Below are 10,350 nucleotides of genomic sequence, written 5' to 3' on the forward strand. Positions count from 1 at the left end.
GTCAATTATTAGATTTTATTTTAATGAAAATTAAAAATTTTAAAAGTCGTCAAGTTATATATTGAAAATTAGAAAATTACAATAAAGTAATAAAAATGTCCATTTTATTTAAAAGAAAAGATCGATTTCAAATTTACTAAACTATATTCTAATTCAAAAGGTATTTTGTAATTTTGAGATATCATATTCAAATGCGTATATATACATATACATAAATATACATATAATACATAATATATAATGTATTGTATTATATATATATAATATATAAATTACATACACACACACAGAAGTGAGAAAGTATGTACTAATAACAATAGTATTCCCACATACAACTACTTGTATCTAAAGGTATTGATTTTATCAGGAGGAACTATTATAAAAATTTATGTAAGACATAGTTACTTGATTATACGAACAAGTAAGATCGTTCATACGCGTTGCTCTTGATACAAGACTGGTTTATCGTATCCAAGGGAACTGATTTGCTGCCAGATTAGATATTATTAACTGTTTCGCACAGAATGTCGGCTCTTCTTGCATTAATCCACGTTTTTTTCAATCATGCTCTGTAATCTACACCGATACCACGCCTTTTCCGTTCGCGACCATTCTCGCGATCAGTATAATTATTCGAAAGATCGCGAGATTCTATATATGGAATATATATCAGAATTTTGCTTCTACTTGTATACCAATTAATTAAACGGATTTCTACTCAATTGAGCAGCAATAACATACATTTGCTATCGACATCGAGGATTGGAATCTGATGCGACTCACAGTTAATCTGACGATTCGACAAACAACTTTCCATGTTTAGATGATATAGAAACTTGGCGCTTCACGCTGGAGATGGTAAACTCAAACTCACGCAATTAAAATAGCGTGTAAATGAATTTACTTTCGTTAAGTCAATGGCTTTTGTTACGACTTCTTTCGCGTTAATTTGAAGAATTTTAACAAGCAAAGATATATCTTCATTACATATTGGCACGATATGTTTCCATATATGCAGTCACCAGGATCAACGATGCAAAAGTGCCGCACGAAGTTAAGAAATGTACGTTTACGTAAATGTATCTACAAGTTTTCTCTGCAATTATTGAAGAATCCGTATTTTTTTAAGCAAGAATTTATTAGTAAGTTATTAAATTTCCAAATTTCGAAAGAATTTTTTAAATTATTAAATCTTGAACTTTAGAAACACGCGATGTAATGTAATTTATTTGACAATTATTTATATGTTGTACAAAATGCTCCAGATTTTAATAACTAAAATATTCTATGGATAAAAATAAAGAAAAATGTTGTATAAATATAAATTTATGGAATTATTATTAATTTTAAAAAATTATGACAAAAAATATAGCGCAAACAAAAGAAATTTGCTCTTGTTATTAATAGTATCTATACAGTATAGTATGATCAAACAAGAAAAATATGTAAAAGTAAAACAAAGAAATTTTACATATTTCGACATAAATGCAACCTAAAGAAAACTGAAGATAAAGAATGATTTCTGTAAGAACGAAAGTAAATACGAGAAACCTTGCTTTAGTATATACTATATCACAATAAACACGTTTGTCTACTAGTCGTAGCGATCAGATTGCAATTTAGAAACTATATGTGATATATATCTCTAATAACAATAAGGAAATATAGAAAACAAATTGCTCCCGTTACTCGCCCGGCTCTCGCGAGCGGCATAATGGCGTGTATGCTGTATGTTGGGGATTATACACTAAGATGCGTTATCAAGCTTCGGTACAGACCCCGCTCTAATAGCTACGGGAGAACCTTTAAAAGAGGTGGCTAACACTGCAGCCTAACAGTCGTCTTCGCAGTAGATCGGTGAGGTAAGCAAGATTTCGTGCGAGCAACGATATGAGGATCACGTGTCTCATTACGGTGAGTGAAGAAGTAAATGATTACCTTCGCAGTGAGAAAAGTGAACTACGAAATTACAATCAACGTGACTGTCGCGCGAATTTACTGAGATTATTGTCAAATCGACACGGATCTTCTGTTAATATCATCTGATTTCGTCAATAATGCTTCGATAATAGTGAACACAAGGATGTGTGAATAAGAACAACTAAAAATTAGTAGTAATTTCAGAATATCTTTGACCTTTACAGTTGGATAATTAATTAGCAACATACTTATATTGACAAAATTATGTCTTTATAAAATCATTAATGATTTCTGTATCTTTTAAACGCAAAGTAATTGCAATACTAATATTGACCAATTTGAATGTTAATTGTATTAACAAATTTGCTAAAGAAAACAAGTAAAAGACTTTTTGAATTATAATTATTAGTTACGATAAACAATATAATTTATAATACTATATATACATACATATAATATAATACAAATTAGAAATATGTTTTATACTATATATGCATACGTATATGCCTTATGCATAGGTCTGTGCGTACTTATCATCAACTGTATCCAGTGACGAAATCCAATATTTGAATAGGTAAGTAGATTTTCGATAACAGCACCGTCTCTTTTGTTATATGTATAAAAAAGTTTTTTTGAATAAAAGTGTTTATTTCTTTTTTCATCATAATTCTTTATTATAATTCTACTTAATATAAATTTATAACTGTATAACTTAGATTTAATAATAAATGTACAGCATTTAATAAAATTTTAGAAATATTTCATAAAATAAAAATATTGTATTTGTTATTGATTAATATTTTAATAATAATTTGTCTTTTAAGTTTTCAATCTCTTATTTAATTTATTATATATAAGCAATACACACACACACATATATATATATATATTTGTATATTATTTTCCAGGCTAAGGAAAACAAGATCGCGAGAAGAATCGAGCCTCGATAATGCTACGGCTAGGAAAGAATTAAATCCCAATTCTGGAATTCGTCCCGATGTATTTCCTATGTTGCGAAATCCTCGATCTCCGGGACAAATTCAAACTATCCAGAAGCCCTTTCAGAGTAAGGTCCATGAGTCCCGGTCTAAAAAACAACAATATCAACCCCGCGATCGTTCGAAACGTTTAGTAAAACGTTTAAAAGCCCGTTCGATTGCCGGATCAACGTATGAGGTGGACGATAATGACATTCACGAGATCATTCATGAATCAATTCCCGAAGAGGACAAAGGACCGATTTATATTAAGCCCGTGTTTCGCGTTACCACAAAGAAGACTATTTTTGATTCCATCGTAGACATACTGCAACAATTATTGGACCCGCCTAAAAAAGAACTGGGTCCGGTCGTCGGACCTATCAAGATGCCGGGGTCCAAGCGCAAGATCTATCTACGCCTGTTGGAACCGATCGATTCGAGTCACGTTAATGTGCGCTTTGTAACAGAAATACCGGCTCCTGTGATCGACGAGGAATATCGGGAACACGAATCTTTCTTACCATATTTATCTTTCATCGATCCCTCTGACACGCTTTTGAAAAAACACCCTGATGGATCAAGTGACCCAATATTCACGAGTTCCTCTAATCATCATCATCATCATTCGATTCAATTGCCTCGAAACACTAGCCATATTTCTGATCAAAATCGAGGGCCGCAACCTAATCCTATGGTTAAACCGAAACATCTTTCAAAGAATATCAATAAAGAAAATGTATCGCTCGGGCCCGTCAAAATAGAAGCAGCGAGCGGAGCGGAAAGCCATAAGAATCACTTGTACTATCAATACCAATCAGGAGATGACGCCGTGAAACATGTAACGGAGATGATTAAAAATACAACGGAGAATGAAGAAGGTTCTATAGAACCCTGGTACCAGTTAACTACACATCGTTTGCCCCTTCGGCAGATCGCCCCGTTGTACCCGCTGTCGGCAATGGAACACGCTGATTTCAGCTCTTACGAGAATACGTATAAAGTACCTAGCGACAGCCACACCTCCCCTAGTCATTATTCGAGCTCGTACGAGCAGTACAGCGATGTTAACGCAGCTCCGGGATTCTACGATCAGTCTTACACCATTCCGCATCCTTACTCGACCACTTATCAGAAACAAAACGAGTTTAGCAACGCCCCGAGCTCTTATCCAATCTCTTATCAAAATCAAAACGAGTTCAACAACGCCCCAAGACCCACTTCTTACCTCAAGCAGAACGATCTCTTCAGTACCCCTACTACCTATACTAGTTCTCACGAGAAGCTGACCAACGTTCCATCACTGCCAAGCTCTTATGCGACTTCTCACGAGGCGCAATACGACGTCCAAACTGGTTCAAGTTCTCAGGATGCACTTCATGTCATAAATCCTCCAGCTTATCTTATTGACTCTCGACAAGTCTCGAAGAATCATGCTAATAAAGTATTGGAATACACTACTCGGAACGGTGAACAGCTCCCAACCGAGCAGGTGACATGGGGAAAAGTGAAACGAGAGAAGAGCGAATCGAATTTCCAAAAGAGCGAGGAGGTCGTCTCCGACAGCAATCGCGAGAATTGGCAGCCGCTAATGTTTACGCCCGAGGAGACGGATTTGCAAAAGGCGGTCACTAATTTGGCGAAGATCGCGAACAGTAATTACTACGAGAGCATCACGAAACAGCAATTGGTTAATTCTCCTACGCCGAGCATGATTGAAACAAAGAGGTTGAACCAACGACAAAATAGCAAACGCCACAATCCTCCAGCGACCTTCGCGACCACTCGAAATTTAAGATGTTTAACTTCGGACAAGGGAGATAAATGCGAACAAACGGAATCTACGAGCGTACCTCAACTGAACAACCTTTCGACACCTCAACTGGAAACTACTATCAAAATCGCGCAACCACAGTCGACTACTAATATTGAATCGATTATGATTACTCCAAGACCGGCGACGAGCAGTACGGTTGAAACTTTGAAATCGAATGTCATCACGAAGAGCAGCTGGATAGAGGAACCGCAGAAATTGATGATGACGCTCGAGAGTTTTGCGACGGACAGCACGACAGAAAGACCTCCGACGTTAATTAAACCGATTAAGGATACGACAGAATCAATCAAGAATGAAACAACATCGAGTGGCTCAATGTTAAGTAATTTATCAAAGAAATCGCGAGCGAGCAGTACGACGGAAAGATTGCCGACAAACGGCACGTCGGAGGTGTCCACGTCAAAAAGTACCACGAGAAGGCGTCAATTGCCGAAGCGGCCTACGCTAATGAAAAAACCTAGTTTTGTATTCAGGGGAACGGAAACGAATAGCACGACGCGAAAATCGACGATGAGTAGTACGACAGAGAAAACAAAGACAACGAGGCGATCAAAGCACCGTAGTGCGATTTCGAAAACAAAATCAAGTACTACTTGATAATTTGTTCATAATAGCGCATTTTTTTCTTAGGTATAATCAACTGTAGACAGTAATGCGCGTTTTTAGGCATTTAAATGCTTATGCGTTTACGCGTTAGTCATGGCGACATGTATAATTGTATGCGATGATATCCAAAATAGCTTGTGATTCTTTACGTTTTAGACAAAAATCGAAAAAGTATATATATTTGCGTGTATTAACAAATGTATGTTTATATCCTACATAATCGATACAATCGATTTAGATAAGCTATGCTTCAAAGATTAAGTATTATAGCTACGTACTTGTTGCCCCCCTTATTTCTTTTCAAAATTAATTGAAATGGTTGTCGTAATTTAAATTCGAGATATTTGTGGAATCTCTAAAAGAGAGGAATATTTTATAGAGTGTGTTTAAAGTAAGGGTAATTATTTTTGAGAAATTGGAACGGGTTTGGGGACTAATTATTTGCAAAATAAAAATGACTACACGTTTGTTTTATATTGAACAACATGAAACAACGAGAGATACATTAACATTTGTATCTCATAGTAAAAGGTACCGTTATTGTATTATTGTTTAAAAGTTATATGCATTATTTATCTTATCATGTTTTTACGTACATGGCACACAGAATACAAACTTTTCAAGATAGTAATCATTTCCTGAGATGTATCAATTCTTGGGTTAAATTGGAAATAATCCTTTTTTCTATAAATTAATTAACTAAATATTTTGCCAAGTAATTAAAAGTGTACAGACTTTACTTGAAATTAATCGCTAATTATATGAAAGATTTTGTTATTTATTCAAATCTCTTCTGCTCAGTAGTTTTGACGAAGAAGATTTGAACTGAAATAATAAAAACCAAAATATATAATCGAATTTCTAGATGAAAAGCATAGCCATAGTTCTGAGTCATCGTATATATACGTATTAAATTAAAACTAACACTATTGTATACAAGCATTGCCTTTCAAAGCTTTATCGATTTGTTTATATATACTTGTGTATATTTTTTGTTGTACTATTAAGTTGTACATAAATAAATAGATAGATATCTGTACGATTTATTTCTATTTAATTTACTGGTTATTGATACACTTATTAAGTAAATAAATGATATTTTACTTTCGGTTTGTTTTAATTTCTAATTACTTTCATGAAGGTAAGTTACATGTGACGAATGGGAAAGCGATATAGACAATGTGGGTATTATTATTGTTAAACTACAATTAGGGATCCACTTGAGGTAATGCGCAGTATTAGAAAGTTTTGATGTACGTTTATGATACATTAGTGATACAGTTTAACGTTAAATGTATCGTATTAACACGTACCTTCATAATGAAAGTATAACTAGTACAATTAGTGAAAAATAACAATTTAGTACGAATATTATCACACCCGCGAAAGAGGATACCGTTTAAAAATTCGAAAAAATGAACAGTGTGTTTTACTGCTCATTTTTATTTAGACCAAGCAATAATCAAGCAATCAAGCAATAATTTTACATGGATCAATAAGATTTATTATTTCTATAAAATTTGTATTTTTTAAACTTTAACGAACGATATGAGCGACATAGGTTTAACGCATTTGCAGCTTTTAGAAATATGACTAATACGACAAATTAAACGTAAAAGGATTTCTTATTTTAACAAATAAAAAATTGATAACATAAGGGAGACAGCTAAAAAAAGGAAACAAAATGTAATTATACGTGTAGAACTGTTATAATTTCCACAATAACTCTTCATTAATTGCTCCTCTACAGTGAGACATATTTAGTAAAAGAAAAGGAACGAATGACGAGTGGAAAAATGCGATAAGTGCACTTTCCAAGTAACGGTCACGGCCCTTGCATCAATCGCGTTGAACGTTTCCATCCGCTACAGATTAACGTGACCGTGAAATCAACATGGTCAGCGATTATGATCACGATTGCCAAGGCGGTCACGCCGCGGCGATCTTTTCTTCCATTTCTTCTTTTCCTTCGATCGCTGGAAAATGCGAAACTGCGCTGCTAATCGCAGAAACACGTTTGTATAATATGTACGCGCGTGTAGGCGGTGTTTCTCTCTTGTGCTCTTCTTTTTATATCGATTTCACTTTTAAGTGACTCTCCTACGCATTTATGTAAACAGGACAATTTGTTGTTTGCTTGCACCTTCAAGATGTCACGATTCGAAGAGAAGGATACACGATTCACTATTAAGCTGCTTAATTTATAATTTTTGCATTTACATAATATTTTTATTTCTCTTAGTCCTTGTTTTGCGGTTTAAGATGATTATCACTTTAGGATACGATACAATATATTATTTATGTTCTTAACCTAATATTAATTTTTATTATTTAATTTTTTTCTAACTAATTGTACTCCTATTTTCACATTCATCTTCTTATACTTCCTCCTAATATCTTACTTTATGCTTTTTTTTCTTCTCTCATTTTCATTATCTAAACATTTTTTTCCTCTTCATTTAGAAATTTATCTATCTGCATGTTCATTCTAGTAGCTTCACACTCCTTAACATATATAGACATACGAGGGTCGTTTGAAAAGTTTTGAGCAACATGAAAATGGCATTACTCGTCAGAACTATTCTGCAAGGGGGTAACCACTAGCTGAAATATTGTCCCACAGATTACATGATTTCATCTAATTACAAATAATTTTTTTCACTACTATGAAGTAATTTGGTAAAATATACGATTTTATTTAATATTATACAATGATTTCTCGTGGTTGCATATATAATTATCGAATTATACATAGAGATTTTATATAAATTTTATAATGATTTCGAGGATTCTGTCCTACGATTACATTAAGTGGTTACCCCCTCGCTATTCTGGTACTACAATCGTACATGTTTTGCAAGATACCTGTGAAAATTTGTAGCCATTTTGGACGCTCAGTTGTTGTTTGAGAGTCATTTGTGCCAGTCGATGTCAGTGTTTTTGTAAAAATGGAAAAAAAGTCGAATATCGACGATCGCCATAACAAAAATTTACAAATTGCGGTTTGAATTAATTAACTACCCATCGTATTCATCAGATCCCCAACGACTTTTTCCTGTTTCTTATTAGGCTCAAAGTTAGGTTCAGAGGACACAGATTTTCATCAAACGAAAACACTGACATCGAAAATGGTTTTGATTATTTTCATGTTGAGGCTCAAAACTTTTCAAACGACCCTCGTATATATATTTTCTACTGCGCCCTTACGTAATTTACATATTCTGTCTCCCTTTTCGTATTTATATGAAAATACAATGTTTTTATAATGTTCAGGGAATCTTTGTCTCGTCAACAAGAATACTTGTTATATGAATAAAATTACGTTTTTCTTATCACACAAGTTTACATTAAAAACTTTCAATAAATATGTTGTAGTAACGTTACAAAATTAATATATTAGTTGATTAATGTCTTTAGAGATATTATTCTTCAGAGTTATTCAGTGTGTGATAGAGAAACTAAAATAAATTATATGCTTAAAGATTTTATAATAAAAATTATATTTTATAATAAACATTTTATGATAATAATGCTTCTTAACAAAGCGGCGTCAAAATATGTGAAAATCATTAGGAAGCCCGACGTAAAAAGATTCTTTTGTGATATTTTAGAGCGATAGATACAGGTGATTGTGATGAATGCATGTGGGCGGAGTTTCGTGGAATATTTTGTGTAGAGATTCTCTTCGCTAGTTACTGGTTACACTATATAAACGTTCGCTTCGTAGCTACGCGATGCTCAGAAGATATCTTTCGATTGTTTAAAGTGCTTCGAGAAAGGCTTTACAAACGGATTGATGTTTTCCACAATGCGGTACAAATTTTTGGTAAGATGTATTTATTATAACATTACATTTTAATTTTGATTAAATTTAGTATTTAATTGAAAGTATAATTTAATTTATTTTAATTTATATACTTAATTTTAATATTATATTTCAAATAAATTTAATTTATGAGTAATAAGTGATTCGAAAAATGACATATTTGATATCCGTTTTACAAATAATTTTTATTTGATATATTTAATTTCTTTAAATATTTCTATTTTTTAAATTTAATTCAGAAGAGTTTATATAAAGAGCAAGATAGAGAGATAATTATACATATATAAAAAATATTACATATAATGATTTAAATAATTTTTGTTTGTTACAGTATACTTTCTTATTTTTAACAGTCTTTTTACTGATACATCAATCGATTGGGTCGTAAGTATTTATAGTCAAGTTATATGAAAATATAATAAACAAACATAAAGTACTTGTAAAAGTGTCATATTTTAAGACTCCTTCTTTTAGGAAGAAAGTGGTAATACACGTCCCTTATCGGGTGAAGAATGTGAAGCATACACATACGATCTATAAGATAATTGCGCATGGAAAACATCATCACAAAAGTGATGAAGAGTACTACGATGATTATTAAAAATGTGTATTTTTATAGATTGCAACATGTACTAATTTATGCATAAGTAGAGCAATTCCAAAGAAGTCATTAAATTTTTATTAATGACTATAGTATAATGTCCAGTAACTTTTATTACATTTTATATTGTATAATTTAGTGCGTAATGCTATTATGCTTATTTATAAATAAATAAAATGTGAATTCAAATTTCCTTTTTATTATTTACCCAATATGAAAGTAAGATTATTCTAAATATTTATATAAATGTAAATTAATGCGGCATTCTTTTTAAGATTAAAAATTAAAAAATAATTATATATAAATATCTTTAATTTAAAAAAATGTATAATTATGAAAAAAATCTAAACTCCATTTTTATCTTTCACCATTTATTATTGCTAATTATTAATGTAATAATGGATAGTTTTTCAAACACATTTATTTCTCGCACATTGCTGATATTTTATATTTTTGATATTATAATTTAAATTAAAAATTTTAAACTTTATTTGATTGCATTATTTCTCGTACACATGTCTTATCTGAATATCATAATTCTTATTTAATATACTTTTATTTAAATAATAATAATAATAATATT

The 10,350-nt window shown here is 32.1% G+C and overlaps 3 protein-coding genes across 3 annotated transcripts in view; all 3 read left to right on the forward strand.

Annotated features, from left to right (window-relative positions):
* The first annotated feature begins 1,842 nt into the window (after nt 1-1,842).
* Nucleotides 1,843-5,941, forward strand: LOC108765386 (flocculation protein FLO11). The gene is made up of 3 exons (XM_018514076.1): nt 1,843-1,914; nt 2,439-2,494; nt 2,829-5,941. Exons 1-3 carry the CDS (start codon nt 1,891-1,893, stop codon nt 5,329-5,331), a joined length of 2,583 nt encoding a protein of 860 aa, XP_018369578.1. The 5' UTR covers nt 1,843-1,890; the 3' UTR covers nt 5,332-5,941.
* A 3,150-nt stretch (nt 5,942-9,091) lies between these two features.
* On the forward strand, nt 9,092-9,824 carry LOC108765403 (uncharacterized). The gene is made up of 3 exons (XM_018514098.1): nt 9,092-9,166; nt 9,498-9,550; nt 9,641-9,824. Exons 1-3 carry the CDS (start codon nt 9,137-9,139, stop codon nt 9,765-9,767), a joined length of 210 nt encoding a protein of 69 aa, XP_018369600.1. The 5' UTR covers nt 9,092-9,136; the 3' UTR covers nt 9,768-9,824.
* A 156-nt stretch (nt 9,825-9,980) lies between these two features.
* Nucleotides 9,981-10,350, forward strand: part of LOC108765374 (uncharacterized) — a 2,752-nt gene continuing 2,382 nt past the window's right edge. The window contains exon 1 of the mRNA XM_018514057.1: nt 9,981-9,986. Within this exon, the coding sequence (XP_018369559.1) occupies nt 9,981-9,986 (6 nt within the window). The remainder of the gene's footprint in view (nt 9,987-10,350) is intronic.

Source organism: Trachymyrmex cornetzi, unplaced genomic scaffold, assembly GCF_001594075.2.
Source record: "Trachymyrmex cornetzi isolate Tcor2-1 unplaced genomic scaffold, Tcor1.1 scaffold488, whole genome shotgun sequence".
NCBI classification, from domain to species: Eukaryota; Metazoa; Arthropoda; class Insecta; order Hymenoptera; family Formicidae; genus Trachymyrmex; species Trachymyrmex cornetzi.

What these genes read in the sequence shown, in the direction of transcription:
- LOC108765386 (XM_018514076.1), top strand. Translation starts at nt 1,891, where the DNA reads ATGAGGATCACGTGTCTCATTACG. An exon ending in GGATCACGTGTCTCATTACG is followed by an intron (nt 1,915 to 2,438) that starts GTGAGTGAAGAA and finishes CCTTATGCATAG; the next exon opens with GTCTGTGCGTACTTATCATC. An exon ending in GAAATCCAATATTTGAATAG is followed by an intron (nt 2,495 to 2,828) that starts GTAAGTAGATTT and finishes ATTATTTTCCAG; the next exon opens with GCTAAGGAAAACAAGATCGC.
- LOC108765403 (XM_018514098.1), top strand. Translation starts at nt 9,137, where the DNA reads ATGTTTTCCACAATGCGGTACAAATTTTTG. An exon ending in CAATGCGGTACAAATTTTTG is followed by an intron (nt 9,167 to 9,497) that starts GTAAGATGTATT and finishes TGTTTGTTACAG; the next exon opens with TATACTTTCTTATTTTTAAC. An exon ending in ATACATCAATCGATTGGGTC is followed by an intron (nt 9,551 to 9,640) that starts GTAAGTATTTAT and finishes TCCTTCTTTTAG; the next exon opens with GAAGAAAGTGGTAATACACG.